General features: G+C 37.4%; 1 protein-coding gene across 2 annotated transcripts in view; it reads left to right on the top strand.

The window, feature by feature from the left end:
* The window catches only part of EPHA3 (EPH receptor A3), a 226,142-nt gene that overhangs the window by 173,502 nt on the left and 32,007 nt on the right, over positions 1-20,633 (top strand). Inside the window, exons 7-12 of one of the 2 annotated variants that reach the window (XM_071757064.1) lie at positions 400-562; positions 2,863-2,965; positions 3,420-3,487; positions 7,809-7,934; positions 14,245-14,430; positions 19,769-19,830. In XM_071757064.1, coding sequence (XP_071613165.1) covers positions 400-562; positions 2,863-2,965; positions 3,420-3,487; positions 7,809-7,934; positions 14,245-14,430; positions 19,769-19,830 — 708 coding nt within the window. The remainder of the gene's footprint in view (positions 1-399; positions 563-2,862; positions 2,966-3,419; positions 3,488-7,808; positions 7,935-14,244; positions 14,431-19,768; positions 19,831-20,633) is intronic. The other variant, XM_071757057.1, reaches the window with a different exon arrangement.

Here is a 20,633-nt window from a genome sequence, read left to right as displayed (position 1 = left end):
TAAAGTGTCCAAATGGGCCAGTTTCAACTTCCAGTTCAGTGCAGTAGGCAAATCTGGTTTATGGCTATTAAATAACATCTTTATCTTCATTTTCTTGTTGTATTGCAGGCTGTGGACAAAATGATGCAAAGCTGTTTAATAAAAGTCATGTAGTCCGTATGCTAAGCATTTGATTTGCAGCACCAGGCCTTAGAGACTCTAATGATGTAGATTTCTTGCTAGTCAAAAGATTTTAGCTGATTGAAAATGAATGGCTGTATAAGCATTTGTCAGACTATAAGTGTTGAAAAAAAAAATACTGGTGCTCTCCACGTGATTTGTACTAATTTTTTACCAACCACCTATTTTTTCCTCTTTTTGAGGGTGTGGTTTTAATCTGATCATTTCTCTTCCCAAAAGCAGGAACAAGAGACAAGCTATACTATACTGAGAGCCAAAGGCACCAACGTTACCATCAGTGGCCTCAAACCTGATACCACTTATGTCTTCCAAATCAGAGCCCGAACTGCAGCTGGATACGGGACAAACAGCCGCAAGTTTGAATTTGAAACCAGTCCAGATTGTATGTATTTGTTCAAATGGTTTAAACTGACATCCTGCCCAGTTTCTGACTGATTTGAATGGCTGCTTTCTTCTAGTTTAGTATGCTCTCTTTCTAGCTTAGTAAATGCAGCTACTAACTGTTTGTGATGTGTCTTTCTGGGTAGAGTTACTATATAAGTTTATGATTTATCATTAAACTTGAAACATGCTATAAAGATTATACTATGAGTATCATAAGTGGTATTTTCTTACATTCCCTACCTCACCTCTGCATTGTGCCAGAACTGATGCCTGCTGAAAGAGAAAGTTGGACAGGAAACTGGATTCAATGCTGAATGCTGTTCCAAATTTGTGACCTGAACCCTATGGACTGTAAACCCCTGCTCCAAGACAATTAATGTTATATTTGTCCAGTGCTCCTGTGGGTCACTCCGTAACTCTGCACTTTGCTGTGAAGTGTAGCTGATGCCTCTTATGTAGCCTTGAGATGAAACTGATATGCACAGGCCAGGGAGGAAGGTTGTTCAGCTGAGCAGCTGGTCAGAAAGCTGAACACTTTGGCTCCTTCTCTATGTCACTGTGTTTCTAGGTTCCCCTAGGGAAGTTTTTACTGATCTTGAACTCCTTTTCCTTTTTCTTTAATGCCTGCATGGTAACATTATTCAGCCAATATCCTTATACAAGTTCTGCTGCTTTATCAGAAACAGTCTTAATAGAGCTCATAGTCTTAAATGTTACTTTCTCATCACTTGGTACTATATGGTAAATCAGAACTTCTAGACGTTGAAAGTGGATTAATGCGTCAAAAAGTCAGACTTTGCTTAGGTACCCAGTTATTGATGTAGACTGATGATGCACAATCAAAGACTGTTTTTAGAAGGTCAGACTTTTACAGGAAAATTATATCTGCTGTTCAGTCATAATACCACTAAGGACTATGATTCTGATACAGCCTTACAAGGTTTATTCATGTACTCATAAGGCTTGAGAATCCATGATGTAAGAAGTGTTCTGCTAAAAGCAGCGAAGTTTTAACCAAGAGTAGGGTAAGCCAAATAGTCTTGCACTTTGCATCATGCTTTCTTTCAGATATATTATGTATTTCATCCTGACTTCTTCCTGCCCCACTTTAGCTTTTATTCTGAAAAGCAAACAAGCTTCTTTTTTAAAAAAAGTAGATATGAATTGCTGTCATGGTGGTATCCAATATCTTTGGCATATAGAATGAAGCAGCAACTCAAGACAGACAGGTACAGCAAGAACTAAAAAATCAGTTTCAGTGATAATGAGGCTTTTTATTTATAAACAATAACGCTAGTAAAAGTAATAGTCATTAGAATAATAGTAACAACAACAACAACAATAATAATGTAGCTGACCGAAAATGTGGAGGACAACAGGACACAGGGTGCAGTAATGAACCTACAAGTTACACAGACACCAAATTATATCGCTTGATTCCTCTGTCCCATTTATCATAAACATGTGACTTTGGTTGTAGGTCTGCAATAGGCAGAGGCTTCTTCCCAAGGGGGATGATGTGACTTCAAGCAGTCATGTAAACAAACTGCCCAATTTGTGGGAAGCAGGAGTGCTGAGTCTCAGCTCAGTTTGCACAACTGCCTTGAAGGACAGCACATGCCTGCTGAAGTTTGGTAGGTGTCTGAAGATTGTTCATAACAACTAAGATCAAAAGGTGTCCTGACACTGTATGGCAATCTTCCACACCAGAGCTCCATGTTTAGAAACCACAAGGAAGCATCCAATCTAGGCAGAAAATAGCCCTTCGTTTTCCTATAAGCATTGATTAACCATAGGGTAGTTCTTCTATCTGCTTCTGTGTACCCCAGCTTCTCAAAATCTTTGCAAGGATACTGTTAAGCATAGCCAGGAAGCTTAGTTCATTAAAGCACTTTCCATCATGCGGAAGGGAAAGTGAGGTTGATTATTATTTGCTGGCTGGGTTTTCTTGCCAAGGAAAAATTCCTTACTGACCATGACAAAATATATGTATGTCAGGATATACATGCTTATATGTACATATATGTTTATATATGCAAGTATCAGTTTAACAGCAGTTTCTCCAATCAGCAAGAATGAAAAACAGCAGCAGCAGAAACAATTTTGGTAAATTGTCAAAGATTCTTTTGTTTTCTTCCCTTGTATTTATTTGTCTGATGAAAAATTATTTAGTAGATGAAATATTTGGCAGACCAGTGATGACTTAATCTGTCTGTTCCCTGTATGAGTGTCAACTGTGATGAAATCAATGTTCTGTGTGGGGGAGGTTATTTATATATTTTTGTGTTAACTTTCCAGCATTCTCCATTTCCAGTGAGAATAGCCAGGTCGTAATGATTGCCATTTCAGCAGCAGTAGCCATTATTCTCCTCACAGTTGTGGTGTACATCCTGATTGGGAGGTGAGTTTGTTGTCTGCTTTGCACATTTGCTCCTAATTCCCTTTCCCTGAGGGGCCTTGATGAGGATGGGAAATTGGGTGTTGTTGGGCAGTAGCATGGCTGGTTTGCACCTTCTCCTTTGTCTGCTGCCCAGGAGCTCCCAATACTGCATCTTGCTCAGTAATGAGCCCACTAACATTAGCAACCCCAATCATACAGCAGTTGTTAAAAAATGCTATAAACACATTCTTAGGCAATTGTAAAATTAAACTGTAGGGGTCAAAAATCAACAAATCCTCTCATTAGCCAATTTCCTCAAATTCCCTGAGAACATAACATGCCTCTATAGGGCACAGAGAACCATTAAACTTTGAAACAGGCACTTAATTGTGGAGGGAAAGCATTTTATTCTGTTTCCACCTGCAGTTAACAAATAAAAGTCTCTATATTAATTTTTTTTCTCTGTTGCTTGTAGATTCTGTGGATACAAGAAGTCTAAACATGGCACTGATGAGAAAAGACTACATTTTGGGAATGGCCATTGTAAGTCAATGTAGCATTTTAATGATTCCAGATCTGTTGAATTCATCCCTTAGATAACTGGTATTTTTATATTTAAAAAAAAAAAAGAAAAAAAAAGTCATACCTCACTTAAACCAAAGTGAAATTGGGAAGAGAATTATCTCCTCTCTTGTGGGTAAGGAGATTTTCCCCAAACAATTTCTCTTCATTTCAAATTCTTTCATCTGTGTTCAAGTTAGTAATGAGCAAAACATTGCTGTGTATGTTAAAACAATGCACATGGTTAACAATATGATGTTGATTCTTCTGTGCATTGCTGAAATGCAGTGTAACTTCAGCTTCCTCATTATCAGCTGCATGAAATCTAAGAAATTAATATTTTTTTTTTCCCAAAGCAATACATAAAATCAACAAAACCTGTCTTGATAACTACTGAAGGGACTTTTGAAACTGTTTGCTTGACAAAATCGACCCAGTAATGATTTGGTTTAGATTAGTTCTAAGCATAAGCTTAAAAGTCATTTGGATTTGTTTCTTCAGTAACAATAACTGCTAAACAAGTTTCTCATGAATTAATTAGATTTTTAAATCTAGCTCTGTTTACAAAGATGTTTTTGTTTAAGTCCTGAATCCCTGCTTGCAACTATGAATGCTTATGCTTTCTTTGGATCTTGTCTCATCTCTTCTCTCCAAAAGAAAACCTTTCATTTGTCTTTGTATGAGAAAACATGTATATATTTAAGGATGTGAGGTTTTGCTGACCCTGAGGAACCCAGGCTACAATTGAAACATGTTTAAAAGTCAAACCTGAAGCCTATCTGCTTCTGATGTTTGGGTTCTGTTCTGTTTTGGGATGTCTTATTTTTAATAAGGGACTTTAAAAATGGGACTTTATTCATGGCTACTCCGGGTCATTGGTCTGTGCCCTGTGAGAGGAACAGCTTGGAGCAGGATCCCATCCAGGAGATACTTAGGGGAAGAAGTGTTGATTTTTTGAGCCCAGGTATGTGTCCTGACTCCCAGGAAGAAGTAGCTTGCTCTAGGGGAATATTATCCTGCAGTGTTCCAGCTCCTCTCTGATCTTGGATCCTCTCTGCAGTGTACTGGACTCTACAGCACATTTTCACAGCAGAGGAGCTGTGGATCTTGAAGACTAAATCACAGTCCAAGTTGCATACCCTCTTTAAAATAGGAATAAATTCCTTTTGGAGCAGGAGTAGCTTAGCGGACAGGGAGGTGAAGTTTAACATTCTTCATCAGGAGTAGGGGGGATTGTTAGGGTTTAGGTTTTTTATCACTGCATTTTGAATTTTTTTCATCTTTTCAGGGAGAAAATAATACCCTTCATCAATACCGAGAGTGGAAATTTCTATTTTTAATCTACAGAATTCTCCCTGTCTAATGAGAAGGTTTTTAATGAGGAGTAGTTTGTCTTTGAAACTGTTTCAGCTCCAGATAAATATCCTGCTACATCTTGTAAACCATGTTGAATCATATTTCTATTGCTTGTCATGTTGTAAGGTTAATGTATGTGTGGTTTTTTCCACACAACAATGGCACTGTACCGTCTGCAAGAAACTAGCTGTTGGCACCATAATCAGTTGCCTCCCCACCAAATATAATTGAATTAACATTTTAATAAGGGATTTACCTGCAGTAGTACGAAATTAGAACTCCTTCCTCTAATCCCTGTGACAATGGAGTAACTGTTCTCTGAATATTCGTATCATTATTATTTTCAGTTTGGAGCCCCTCCTTATCTCAAGAGAGCTTTGAGCAAGTATATCCCCACCATGAGTGCTCCTTCCCCTGCATTGTCATGGGATACATGAGCTGTAACAGTGGGTATGCTTCCTGAAGCCCAACAACTGCTAAACAACTAGTCTCAAAAAATAAAATCTATGTGGTTACATGTGGCTCATAGAATTAATGCTTCATCATCCAAATTTAATGAGGTTATAAAATAAAAGCAGCCAGTAAAAAAAGTGTCAAAGACAAATAACAGGTCAGAATTTGCTCTCCTTACTCCCACACAATGGAAAGTTGCAATCACTATTCTGAAACATGTCAGTGCTGTTAAATTCCAGTGGATTAAATTGCTTTTAATTTGGCTTTAGATATTTACGTACTGTTTTCTGAGTAGTGCCATGCTGATTCACTGTGTACTAAGAGCAGAGCCAATCATGGACCTGGTATTTCTGTTAGAAATGTTTGAATTTTATTGATTCTACAGCTATTTATCTGTTAGGATTTGTATGTACGTCCATCTGTGGCTGCTGAAACTCTATTCTGCCTAATTACAGTCTTCCTAAAAGAACAGAAAAAATGCTTCTATGAACTAAAAAAGAATAAAGTAACTTCCATGGCTGTCGTAAACTTTCAGCATCTTAAATACAGCAGCTGGTTTATTTCAGTCAGTTTATTCTGAATTACTTTAAAAAAGGGTCCAGCCATGAACTATTCCCTTCAGCCTTATTACAAATCCTATAATATTACTTCAAAGGAGTAAAAATGTTTCACCTCCTCAGATCCTCTCCCTTTGCCTTCTTTGGCTAGGCCCTTTTTATTTTTTTGCTACCTTTAGGGCAATTCATGCTGTTAAAATGAAAATGTAAATTATTATGTTTGCACAGAATGAGCTGTAAAGTAGTACAGCTTAACACATGTGCATGTGTTTATTATCTGTTTTTTCATGACAGAACACAGTTACTATACAGGCTGCCCTTAATTATTGGTGTGAAGGGATTATTCTCCTTGCAGTCTCCATCACCTGATCTTGGGAACCTCTGGGGTCAGCATTAAAAATCCGCAGCCAAAAACCCCACAGTGCAGGAGCTTTTAATTGTTGTTATTTTTATTAGGGCTATGAGGGAGCCTGTAATGTATATTCAGCATGGACGGGAAGGAGCATTTACAAGATTTTTAACCAACAGCAATATACAGCCAATTACTTTTTGTTTTACTTGCAAGTAATTCTGTAATCATCAGGATCTTGAAGGAAACGTAGTTGGCATTTAATGCCCTGCACACGCAGCCCTTGTGTTAAAAGCATGACTCTTAGTTTGCATTGTTTTCTAGGCAATTAGCTTGGGAACTCAGTTTTATCATTTCTTTGTCAATTCCGAGGCCAATAAATCTCCATAAAATTGATTATTTATTTTTTTATGTACACCGGAGTCTTTTTCACAAAAGAATGGTATGCTCTAACTAATGGTCAAAAGGTATTTTTTCCCATCTGTGTAACACTAGCAAAAAAGGTTTAACTATTCTAGTATTCAACAAATTGATGCAATATAACAATGCCAAGTTGGAAAGGATATTTCTGAGTGGATTAAGGCAGTGTTTGTAGAAGGAGTTAATAACTTTTACAAGACCAACTGGTACGGTTAGGAAAAGCTAGAATACATGTGCAGGAATGGAGGTTTTGTGTCAGAAAGCTGGATGTAGCAGTTATTTCATTTTTTGTCAAAAAAACATCATAGTGTTCTAAAATGAATACAGAGGCAGCCACACCAGGTACAAGCAGAAGCAGGGCCTTGAGCCAGGGATGGGGAATAAGTCTGTGCTTTGCCTTCAGCATCTTTGCCACAGGAAAAGTTTGGAAGTGCTAATATATTTCTCCCAGACACAATGCTGATAGAAGAAAAGATATAGAGAGCTTGAAACTGCCCTTAAAGTAATTCTGTCAATTGAACTAGTGCTTGCCCCAGGCAAGCAGATCTATCCCTGATCAGGAAACTGTAGAGGGGGAAAAAACAATAGCATGAATGTTAGGGTAAGAGGGTACTGGAATCAGACCTTATTAATAAGAACAACTGGCTGTCATCCTCATGTCTACTAGCAGAGGGACTGGGGCAGAGGTGCTTCTGTTCATATGTAAATTTATTTTCTTAAGCATGTTGTTGGAGAACTCAAAAAGAAAAAGTCTAAGTTAACATGCTCTCCTTGATACATTCCTAAGAACTTCTCAGGTTGACAGTAGCATCACACATTTTTTTTCTTTGCCTGTTTGTTATTACCTTGGAAGGGACAATATGAGGCAGGATCTAAATGTAGCTAATCCGGGAGAGGTGTGGAGTACTTTAATATTTGAAAAGCGGTTAAATATTGCAAGTACAGAGATATTTAAAATAAGTTTTCAGACTTCTGTGCAATAACCACATTAGTGTCTCTGCTTTCACTCTGTAATAAGATTCCTGAGGACTCATGAAAAGCAGTTTGATTTGAAGAAGCAATGTACTTTTTTTTCTATTGATTTTATTTTTATTGTCTCATACACTTTCTTCAGAAGTATTCATAAAGTCCTATTAACATTTTCTCTCTGAATTTTTTCTTGACACAGTAAAACTCCCAGGCCTGAGAACTTATGTAGATCCACATACATATGAGGATCCCAATCAAGCTGTGCATGAATTTGCCAAGGAACTAGATGCTTCTAATATATCCATTGATAAAGTCGTTGGAGCAGGTAATGACCACCAGATATATTGAACCAAAGATTGCTTTCTGCTGTGTATACCGGTTTACATCTTTGTTTTTATACTTAGGACTGAGAAAAAAACTTTCTAAAGTCTTCAGATTAGTAGGTCATATTTACAGCTGACTTTTTGCATATGAAGATTTAAGGGCACTAAATTCTGGTCTTCCCCCAAAGAAAGGAGACAGCAAGACAGTTTGTCAAAGGACACCTGTCAGCCCACAGTTGGACACAGCACTCTTGGCAGTGAAAAGAGTTCAGACTCATTTCTGGGTTTCTCTTTAAAATCTGTCACCAGAGAAAATGGTATCAATTGTGAAGATGTTTTCTTTTTTTCTCTTAGAAGGACTGTCGACTATTATACCTGGAGTGAAACCACAAACTCATTTCAAACCAGTCACCACGCATCCATCAGACTGTAATGACCTTTGGTCATTGGATTGATTTTGGTCACTGTTTTGGATTTGAATTATTGATTTAGGAGGAAAGGGTTGTCTGTCTGATAACTGATTGTCTGAGCTGTGCAGACACCATAGATTGTTGGGTTTACACAAAACAAACTTTCAAAACGAACAGGTTTTTTTTTAGCAGAGAAACCAGATTACAGAAACACTGAGTTGTTCATGTTACAATGCAGCATGTAGTTCTTGGTAGGATGTGTGCTTGGTCCTTGAAGTGAAGTGGCAGATTGTCTCATTGTCAGAAGATCATAAAGTGTTAGCTTTCCTGCTAAATTAAAGCATTTGTGAGAAGTGCTATTGATTTTTAATCCACTGAAAATTACTAGTTCGTTCTTATTGATTTTTTTTTCCTTCTCTCTAAATTTACTACTTGAATTAAAATCATGAGATGTGAGACAGACTGTCTCCTAGGGCACAGCAAAAGGTTTTCATTTGGAAAAAAGATGTAGAACCAAGCTACTGTACTCAGTGTATCTCCTGATTCACCCAGTAAAAAGATACAGTATGCGCCCTCTCCTACTGCAGCTACTCAACTGCTTGTATGAAGTTAGATTATTTTCTGCAAAGGTAGAGTTTTTGTTCCTTGCTGGTTTTAATTTTGCCCCACAAGAGTGCACTGTTCTCCATCATCTTCAGTCAAGGCAGCAAAGCTTTGCTTAATGCACATAACAGAGAATTAATATGAGTATAGAGAAGGGGATTACTGCAGCGCCAAGTCCAAAAGCACAATATTTCCTTGTAACACTTTCAAGATCCTTCATTCACAAATGTAAGCTTTCTAAATTTGGGTTTTATGCAGTATATGGATCTAGAAAACAAATTTGTGAGACTCAATGGTATGTCATATTTTGTAGCTCATTTTTATGACCTACTTTTCATCAGAATGTCACTGAGATTGAGAGATAAACCAAAATTTGCCAAATAGGGTCTCTGAAAATAGAGGAAGAGTTTTCTCAGAGGCTTCAAAAAAGGTATTATATCCTAAAAGAGTGAAATGGTTTAAAAGTAAGTCCTTTTGCTTCACTCCATTTCAGTGAGTGACAGGAGGTTCCTGCAGATCCTCCACATTGAAGCTTGGACTCAAGATATAATGAAGCCATTTTTTGAAGGCTGTGACTCAGATTCATGCAGCCTAAACCACATATGGTGTTACAGTTTGCATTTCCTAGTAGCACTTGCCAGAGATGCCAACCGGAAGAACCAGGCAGGGAAGAAGAGATGAAAATCAGACTACAGAGCACAGGGAGCTGCCAAAATGCATCTTTAGCATCCCTTTACATTGCTGTCACAGCATATGGTAGCTTTTGCATTCAGACTGAATGCCTCTGAGGCTGCTTCTGCAGGAAGGCTTCTTTTCTCTCCAAAAGCAGGAAGGCATTTCCTGTCTCTTACTTGAGTCAATGACTTATTTGAGTGCATGACTTGGTCTTTTCCTGCCCTTCTGCCTTACAAATGTAAGTGTGAATGAAATTATAAAAAGGCAGTGATTTCAGAAGAAGGGATTCATTTAACTGCGTTGAAGTATGACGTAAGTAATGAGACCTTCAAGTCAGTCAAATAATCTTGATATTCTGAGGTATTTTTCCAAGTAGTTTTTCACAGCTTCAGCTAGAAGTCTCTGACAATAGAGGACAGCTTACATAGCTTTGAAAAATCAACCAAATATATATACCCAAATATAAGAAAATACCCTTGTGCAAATGAATCTTAAGAAAAAACACCAGGGATTTTAGTGGGAGGCTAAGCATAAGAAAATTGAGGTCAGGAGCCACTTTTTCAGATTTTTCTTTGCAGCAATTCTTTTTGAAAAAAGTCACTTGTTTTTATGGATTCAGCTCATCAAATCACTTAAGTTTATACTGACTTACATAGTAAGAGAATGCTACAAAAAGTACTTTCTTGATTTGAGATAGATTTAAGTATGTGCTTTGCTGGACATGAAAGCAAGCATTTGTTTTTGTTTCAAAGTTTAAACATACTTGTAGCATAACATCTTGTTGGCCAAAGTGTGTCTAAAATTCAGGGGCTACCTTTACTGTGAAGGTTTGCAGTGCCTCATTGAGGGTTTGTAGAATGTGCTGAGGTTTGTGAAGTTTATGAAACATTCAGCTTAGATGTCTCTCCAACTCCAGTGGAGTCCTGTGCACAGCAATACAATCATGATTTAAAACATGGCAAAGTAAATGGAGTAGCAAATTTCACAGAGTCAGTTTTTACTTGTCCCCTGGGTCTAAATGCACAGTAAATGCCATTCACTGATGTACTAAGTAACCTATTTAAAAAGAAATTAAGATCTCCTGAAGAGAGATCTGTATATCACGAACAGCCCTCCTAATAATATCTATTTGCTTTCCACATGTAAATAGACATATCAGTCTGCAGGCATGTTTATACGTGTAACATAATTAAAAATAAACACTTCAGGAAGACTTCACATGAAAAGCCATCAAACTCATCTCTTAAAATCAGCTCTAGGTTTTCCACTTCCCAACTCAAACACAACTCCTTATTCCTCTTAAACAATAGCTGATGAGATCCAGTCTGTTTCTTACTGGGACCATATAATAATGATCTGAAGGAAAAAGATGTTGAGTGACTGCATGTCACCGTGGTTGTTGACCAGATGGACTTATGTAGCATTCCTACTGCCCTGTATACAAAAGAACCAAAGGTTAACATAGTCAGCCTGCACAGTGAGCCTTTTCCAGTGAAATTGTTTTCCAAAATAGTTAGCACATTTTATATTCACAGACCAGCAGTAAGCTCCATTGTTATGAAGAGTCCAACCTTTGGTCTCCTGTAGTATCCACTTGCCTTGAGGCACTTGTGGAATCCAGTTAATCACCAAAGTTGTAAATTGTGCAGCTGTGGCTAAATGGAGCAGTGCTGATGGACATTAGCTGTAACCTTTTCTTTCCCTGAAGTCAAACAAATAGCATTTATATGATTCTGGTCAGAAATGAAGGATTGATTACTGGGCTTCTCGATGAAATTATAGCTATGGCCTCCACTGACGGTAACTGAACAATAGTTTAAAGCTTTTTATAGCTTTTTTTGACCATTAAAACATGGAGAAAAGGGGATATAAAACTTCAAGACTTCTTTAAAGTGTTTTTCCTCCTTCTTCTGTTTTCAAGATCTGCTTTGGTCTTCCTTTTTGTGGTGCTCTGTGGCAGTGCTGAGCTGGGGTATTTGAACTGAGGCAGTATTTGCTCTTTTTGAAGTATACTAGTCATTTGGATTTACAGAGCTTGAATATTTTTAATTAGGAAGTCTGAACAGAACTCAGCACCCGTTAGTTACTAATAATAGGTTTTACATTTAATTTTCTGAGCTGCTGTCTGTCTTCAGAACATGAAATATGAAAAATGTTAGAAAGAAAATAGATCCAAGTGCTCTTTTAGTAGTGTGTACATATATATAAAGATCTACCCTGTTGTGGGGTTTTTGTTATTACATTAATCTCATTATTACATTAGTAGCCTAGAGGATGAAGCAGCTCAGCAGCTGGTGATAAGGTATTGTGACATTCACTCCTATGTTGTTGACTCATGACTTTGTGTTGTTCTTGTTGTTGCTGTTGTTGCCTGGGCTAGCAACTGAAAAAGGTCATTGCCCTATAACAAAATTTTTAAGGTTTTTTTTCTGATTAGGTTGTCTAAAAGAGAAACTTAAGAAAATAAAGCTTTAGAGGGACCTCAGTAGGCCAGTAAGTCCACACCCTTGTCCTCAGCAGAACTTGCTAGGGGCCATTTTTGACACATGCTTGTTCTTCACCATCTGCAAGATAAGAATTTGTAGCCTTCCTAAAAAATCTTTTGTGCTATCCAAGTGTCCTTACTGTAATTTGTAACTATTTTTTTGTCTGACTCTTGTATATAAGGAGTGTGTGTCCATCTTGTTTTAGAATCAAAATTCTAGACTAAACTATCGTCATGTCTCTTCTCATTCCTTGTTGTATATAAATATCGCCAACTCCTGGAGCTTTGAACGTGAACATAGAGCCCTGACTTTTAAGATTATGTTTATTGTAACTCCCTTTATCATTCCTGAATTGCACAGCCACAGATGGGATGTGGACTCTCATACCAGCAAGTTGATGAAGAAATTATTTCAATTTGTAGATAAACAGGCTAAACATAACATCTAAAATGTATCCCATGTGGTATCACATCTGAATCTAAATCTATGTGGACTAAAATTAGTTAAATTTGTCTAGTAAAAATATCTTATTTCTATGGGTTTTTTGTAATTTTTAGTTTTCACAGATGTTGCTTAATGTAGCTGCAAAGATAAAGAAAGATCACTGTAAGTAAAAGACCTCCAAGAGCCTTTGTTCTCTGCAGTCATAGTAATGCTATTGCATTTAGGATTATTACACACTAAGTTGGAAAAGCTCATATGTAAGCAGTATATCACTCTTTCCATTATGTTTCACTCACAAATAAAAACAAGATTCCCAGTTTGCATAAAAATTATGCAGATTTAGATTTGTAGGGTTTGTTTGTTTCCAAGTCAAAATTTCTATACAAGGCTACTTGTCAAAATATGGCTTATGAGGGGCTATTTATATTTAAATCTCATGTATTTTGACAAGTGAACCTGAATAGGCAAGTATTGTTGGAAAATGAGTGTTAAATCCCTCCAGCAGCACACTCCTGTTTCTTCAAAGAAAAAAAAAAAAGCACAAAACAAAACATCTTTCTACTGTTCTCTGTTCATAAAAGTGTTTTCCTTGTCTTTAAATATAAGTAATTATATAGGCATCTTGCCATCACATTTTGTGTATATTTTATCCATTCTCTGTATTTATTTTATTTTTCATTATTTCAGTTCTTTTGTCATTAAAACAAGGAGACAAGTGTTGCTGCTGTGATTTTAATTGGAGTGTAGTTTGAACATTTTATTGTATCATGAAGTTTAAGATGGAGGATTGGATAATTGGGAATCAAAAAGGCAGTTGCTGCTAAGAGGTTTTTTTAAAGATAATGGAACGTCTTTACACTCTTTATGTAATCATTAGTTAAATACAGAAACTGTCAAGTGAGATGTTTTCTTTCAGCAATTTGTCAGCTTATTTAATACTTGTTCTTTGGAATGCTAAGATAATTTTCTCCGTGAACTCTTCTTGAATGTTACATAGCAAAGGATAAACCAAGTTTTATAAAAGCAAACACACAGTGGTATCTACTATTTTCTGTTCAGGGATTTCACACAATATGCTGTGGGCACAATATTAATGCTGGACTGTCAGGTCCTGTACTCCCATAGTGACATTGTACATCTGCATGATTAGATCCACCTGAATAACAATAGAACAAAGATTATCTGTATGGATTTTTTTTTTTCTTTGCAACTGTGTATATATATATATATATTTTTTTTTTTTTTTTTTTTTTTGTTATGAATTGATTTCTGTTTTAATTGAAATAAATAAAATAATTGGTACTGTACTATCTCTGGTAGAAACAAAGGGTATAATGTTTACAAGAATGCATGACTATTTTGATTCTTCTGTATTAACCAGCTAGCCCTCCTACTGTTGTCTCCAAGTGACTGAAACAAAAAGGGAATTTTCTGGTGACATATATGCATTCCTCTGCTCTGCAGTCATCTCAATATACAGTGTAAATAAGTGACATTGTCCAGTTTGACAGCTAGAAAATGCAAGCATGGAAATGTTACATAGTTGTCTGAAGCTCTCCTTTGGAGCTCTGGTTTGTGGCCCACCAGTGAATAGACATCGCACTTTGTGGATTTCTTCTGAACACTACAGTTTTTTTCCTAAATCCCCATGAAATAACTACATTTCATCTTTTGTAATTTTTCTGTTCTTTTAGGGGAATTTGGAGAAGTGTGCAGCGGGCGCCTAAAGCTGCCTTCTAAAAAGGAAATTTCAGTGGCTATCAAAACCCTGAAAGTTGGCTACACAGAAAAACAGAGAAGGGACTTCCTGGGAGAAGCAAGCATCATGGGACAGTTTGACCACCCAAATATCATTCGATTGGAGGGAGTCGTCACTAAAAGTAAGATAAGATGGGGGCATCTGTTTTACATGGGACATGTAACCAGGGGTCCTTTGACCTTACATTATTCAGTGATTCTCTGATCTTTCAAGGGCAAATAAGAAACAAAATCATCCATGTGTATGCTGTGCAATCCCTTCCAGAAATGTTTATGCTGTAGCCCCGTTAATATGTATCAAATACCCTTCAAAAGATGTTAACAGCAAACACACATAGCTTGGCTTTTAAAATGCATGTTGTACGTCCTCAAGGACAGGGAAAAAACCTACCCATGTGCAAGCACCAGCTAAGCCTCTGTCACTAATGGATCCAAGGAGGAATGGTGTTGGAGGCAATTGCCTATGGCGCAACTGCAGGAACTTCACTGTCTTGCTGTTTTCAGGCTTCCGAGAACGTAAAAAACAGCACCCCATGTTAATGAGATGGGAAAAAGTGGGAAGTAAAAATTATCTGCCTTGAAAATAATGTAGAGAACATGGTCAAAAAGGAGCATTTCTAAAGAACAGTACCACTCAGTGGTAAAACTGGTAGGTTTAATAAACTGCCGAGCTATGAATTTCTACAAAGTGGCCAAGAGGCTGCTGATAATCTGTTAGGAGTCATAGAGTCTGAGATCCTGAGGTTTCCTAATGTTTCCTAACTGCATGGAAGCAATATCATTATATATTGTTATTAGCACAAATTAAGAAACAGCTTACCTGTCTATTAGAACAAATACTGGTATATTAATAAGTAAGTCCAAACTTTTTGCTGTGTGGTTTTCATGCAGGGAAAATACTCCAAGTGATACTCAGTATTTACCAGCATGAGGCATTTTAAATATCTTAGAATGTATAACTCAGTAAAAATCTAAAAAAATAATAATCTTGGGGCTTTAGTCTGTCACTAGTACAATTTATTTTATTTCTTTGACATTATTTATATTTTTTCTAACAGACATTTTCTAAATCTGCCTTTTTTGGTTTGGGTTTCTGTGTTTTTTTTAAAGCGTGTTTTTGTCTGTGATAACAAACCATTCTCATTTTGGGACAAAGATACAAGGGGAACTCCATCAGTACTGGGTACTGTAAAGGAAAAGTAACATTTGAAGAACTCCAGTTCTAATTTTGTTAGGATAACATCAAGTTGTAACACTCATTCCTAACCAGTGAAAAACACAGTGGTGTGGTTTTAGGGTTCATACCCAGCTTTCCCTACAGAGGCAGCCCCTGTAGCCTCCTTGAAGTCACTCAGATTTTGCATGCTCTTCTCTTAATAAGCAGCCAGTGGGATTTGGTGCTGAGGATGCTGCCTCCTCATTTAGGCAAGTTCTGGCTCTCCTTGCTTGTGCTGCTGATTGTCCTCTACCTTGAGGTGGAAAGACAGAAACAGCAGTAGAAAAGAGAAGCTACATGAAGTACCTAAACTGGATTGTTCTCTGAGACGTAAATTCAGAGACTCTGAATTTCCATTACAGCATAAGGTGATAAATTTAGTGAGCGAAGTCCTGCAGTAGTTATTAGGTGGGAGATCAGTAAGTTTTAAGAGGAGGTATTCTTAAAAAAATAAATCACAAACTCCCTGAGATTTTTCAGGAGACTGGAAAAAATTGGTGGGAGCTTTCATTCCTAGTTCACCCTCCAGGACTCAGCTGGCAAAGCAGCTCCTTGCCATTTCAGTGAACTGCATGGAATGTCCTGAGGACATTTCCAGTTAAACTGGGTAGAAGATACCAAATACTTTGTTGTTAAATAGATGGTTTTATTTGTGTTAAGGAATGTTGTTTTTAAAATTATGGGATTCAAGATTTCACAGACAGGTGTGAAATAATTTCATAGCTTACTGCAACAAATTACATGGAATAAAAAAACCCACAAGAATGTGTCAAAAAATAACTAGTGAAAGGTCTGTAAAAAAAACCCTATGTGTTTTGAAACGTATCTAGATATGATTCCTGAAAGTCTACATTGCTGATTTAAATTACAAAGAAGGTATTCTTCAGCTTTGGTTTTACAGTCCCATTAGGAAAGGACTACCAGATCTGCCTGTGTAAATCCAAGTTATCTCCTGCTTTTTAATGGCACACACTTTATAAAGTGAGAATAACATTTACAGTCCCAAAGTTACTTGAAATGCCAGCATTGGTCTGTATACAGCTGAGCAAAAATCTATTTTGTTACATTTTGTATTTCTGTGGCACTTGAGAAAATAATTTAATTGCTGTGCACGCAGGAATTGGTGCATTGCTTTTGAATGTGCATTACTAATTCTTTCTGTATTCTGTATAAGTGACTATTAGTAAGTTGGCTACTCAGATCTATTCACAGCAGACTGATGTTTGTTTGGGGTGGGGGGAGGGAGATTGCCAGCTGCCTATCACATTTAAGTAGGAGAGAACAAGCTCTGAATATTCCCAGCTGAAGTCAATAAAAGCCTCAGGGATACAAGACCCACTCTAGATAGGTTGAATACAGGAGTTGAAACTGCTCTGGAACTGTTTGTATCCACTTTGCTGGGTAAAATTAGATGGCATAAATGCAAATTAAGATAATAGGTTATTTTAACATTCTGTAGGGTAACAGAAGAACAAGGAGATTGTGGGGTTTCTTGTTTAAAAAAAAAAAAAAAAAAAAAAAAAAAAAAAGAAACAAACCGATATACTCTAATAACAAATTAGCAGATGTTCATATATTTTAATGACCATTATTAAATCACACTCTAAAGCATTAGTTTATTTACAGTCAGCAGAGAGCCTGTGAAGTATTTGCTGGATCACTCTCAGCACAGGGAATGCATGGTAAACAGGCAATATGACCTCTTCTTCATTAACCCAGTTCTTTTTGACAGGTGGCCCTTAGCAATGATCTCACTTTTCACACTAAGCAGATCTTCTGAAGCAAGTCCAACATAACTGCAATTGTCACCATCCCTCTAGCAGCAACCTGAGAAGTTTCTTTGAGCTGGGGTGGCTGTGATCTGCCAGGGGGACAACCCACCAGCTGTGTGGTGGAGGTTGCACCCACCAGATAAGGCTTCAGCCCTTTCATTTAGTGCTGAGTCCTTCCCATGCTTCTCATCCGTTCCTTTTCCCACTGCTCCACTCTCCTGGGTGTGCTGTAGGCAGTAGTCTTAATAAACAGCGCACATGTTCTGCTTAGTTTACTAATAATTTACAGCAATTTGTAGCCTGTTAGTGTAATAAATTTCGGCAACACTGTTGACACAAGTTGTTATCATGTATAAACAGCTGCGCTTTGATGAATGAACGCAGAATGTTCTTTTAAAAGCACACAGTGTTGCCTCAGAGCATATGCTTCTTATTACGGACAGGTTTCCAGCTGAATGAGAGTGAAACCCTGCACTTGGGGCTTTCTTGAGTGTAGGTGAGCAAAGCAGGAAGATGCTCTCTGATGATTTGAAAGACATATCTTCATACTCCTATTTCCGTCGTCTGATGTGCCATAAAACTGAGCTTAAACAGAAACCAGGCAACTGTCTCCTGGCTTCAAAGCAGATGGTTTTATCATAGAAAGGTTTGGATAGCCCCATCAGTTCACTGCCCTTTACTTGAAAGATCCAGCAGCATTGTCTGTGTATTACCATATGTGCCTTTAGGTTAATGTTACACACACCCCCTAAGTTAGGTACTTTTACTTGCACTGCATATTCCACACTAACAAGAGTAAGCACGAAGCAGATTATTTTACTTCTTAGATTTTACATTGTTAGGTCTTTTATCTGTACCATATCCTATATAGTTCAAGTTTAATGTTTTGGATAAAGAGTTTGTTTCTCCTAGTAAATGGATGATGGGGCTGATTGCCCATTAGTGTGACTCCCACATAAGAAAATATTTTAGCCCATTAACCTGTGCAAAAAGTACACAGCATTTTCTTCTCATTAGATTAAACTTGTTCTTTGAAATTGCTATTTCTCCTCTAAGATTTTCTGTGCTGTAGAATTTGAATTTCTAAAAACCAGCAAACTGTGACAATTTACTTTGTTTTTTTTTTTTTTAATGGATTTCTTGCTTCTAATTATACTGGGTACCTCTTTCAAGCCTCATGCAGTTCAGTTTTAAAAGCTGAATGTCACCATGGCTTCTATATAATATGCAGGCCTTTATCAGTCTTTTATGGTCAGATGCCTTCCTTTATTATATGTCAAATAGTAATTAATTTCCTTACATAATTTCAATCTCTTACCCACCTTTCTCTCCACCACAAAGAGAAAATAAACAAAGCTTTAGAAAATATTGTGAAATAATAAAATCCATATGATGATAAAATATTAGTAGGGCAGTGACCTTTGTCTGGAAATGTTACTGTAATGTGCAGCAATGTTACTGCACGTTAATTTTGCATTCATTTCTCTCTCACATATCAGAGTTGCCTATAAAGTCTTGGTTATTTTATAGAATACCTTAAGGTAGAGCAAATTGTTTCAAAACCTGGTCTGAATCTGCATTGACAAGTCTTGAAATACATTAGAGGCTTTTCAAGGATGCAGAGCTGTTTCTTTAGAGCGTGCTGCTGCCCCATGGATGCAGTGTGTTCAGCCCCAGCTATGTTGTGCCTGGCAAGAGAGGAGGTTCCTGTTTCAGCATCCCCACTGCATAGGAAGTGCAGGACTGCATGGAAAGAGGGCTGACCCCCAGCAGTGGAAAATGGCTTTCTAGTCCCCTGTGTTACTTTTATTCTGCACTTTCCCCTCCCTCTCCATCCCTAGCCCAACATTTTCCTCAGCTTATGCTAGGAAAATACTGAAGCTCTGCAATTTAAATGCATTGTAAATACTCTCCTGAGGGAGAGATGGTTTTACTATTTGCCATATATCTCTCTATATTTAATCTCTCCCTTACAGTAGTATTTAAGAAACATACTAACTGCAGTTGTAGTAGAGCACCACTCTACAGTCCTTTCACCTTCATTGTGCTGGCCAGGGCACTTTGGAGAAACTGCGACCCTGTCTACAGCCAGGGCTCAGTTCCCTTCCAGAGGGAACCTGGGGGCAAATGCATAGCAACAAATACCAACTTTATTGCATAAATTCCCCTTCATATGTGACAGGTTGTATTCAGTGGTGATGGATATAATATTGTACACTGAAAATGCAGGATGCTTTTTGTGTCTTGGGAGTGGAGCTGCTGAAAAGTCTATCAGTTTATGCTGAATGGGCTGTGTTTCTGTTGATGTCAGTGAAATCTCAGTTCTGTTGTGGACAGAGCTCCTTTTGCCCATCCATCTTTTGCTTTCTTTAAAAATGTAGAGTTATCCTTGGCATTTGGAAGATTTGGGAATGTTTTTACTGATTGTTGTGTATTAATTTTAAATGCCTGATCCCTGTAATATATTTACAGGTAAACCAGTAATGATTGTTACTGAATATATGGAAAATGGTTCCTTGGACAGCTTCCTACGGGTAAGTGCAGTAGGGAATCATATGGTGCAGGACTGGCTCTCGTTCTGTATTTGGGGTTTGAGTTTGCTGCCACCCTACTCTGATTCATCATCAGCTCTTGTTGCTTGATATTTCATTATTTCCACTTGTGTTTGTGTCCATTGTGATGTATTCAGAAAGGCAGGTAGGGATCTGCTAGTCCATTTTGACTGCTTGCATTGTTATTCCAAAATGAAGAATGTTTCATTAGTAGGTCACATAAATAAAAAGAAAATGAAACAATATTCTGGCACACAAAAATAGAAATTGTTTTTCAGAGGGCTGGATTGCTACTGTAATGTGCTTATCCTTATTGGTTAGGAGCTTGTATGTCTTACCAAGGGATTTCCAAAATGAAAGGAATTGTGGAAATTTTATCAGTAAGCCAGTAGTACTGAGCCAAAGGCTGTTTCTGTAAATGTGAAAAGTTTAGAGAATACCCCCATACCTGAGAGTATTTGAAATGTTTTCCTAGCAAACTATACTGGCCTGTTTTCTTTCCCTAACCTTAGACGTACTAATACTGCTGCTGATTTATCTTTGTTTTCTGTCAAAGTTGGTAGTGAGCCTAAAAAAAATTCAAATGCTCCCCGTGTCACCAAGATTTACTTATAGCAAAACAAGAAGTGTAACAGAAATCCCATCTGAGGGGAAACACTAGTTTAATTTTAATTTGTTAGGGCCAACTCAGCTGTGGCTGAGAGACTGCTTTGGTTCTGCCACGGTTGAATGACATTATCCCCCAAATTCATGACACTGAACTAGATGTTTAACCCCAAAAGGGG

Source organism: Heliangelus exortis, chromosome 1 (assembly GCF_036169615.1).
Source record: "Heliangelus exortis chromosome 1, bHelExo1.hap1, whole genome shotgun sequence".
NCBI classification, from domain to species: Eukaryota; Metazoa; Chordata; class Aves; order Apodiformes; family Trochilidae; genus Heliangelus; species Heliangelus exortis.
Note: the sequence above shows the minus strand (reverse complement) of the source record. Positions and strands in the feature narration are given on the sequence as shown.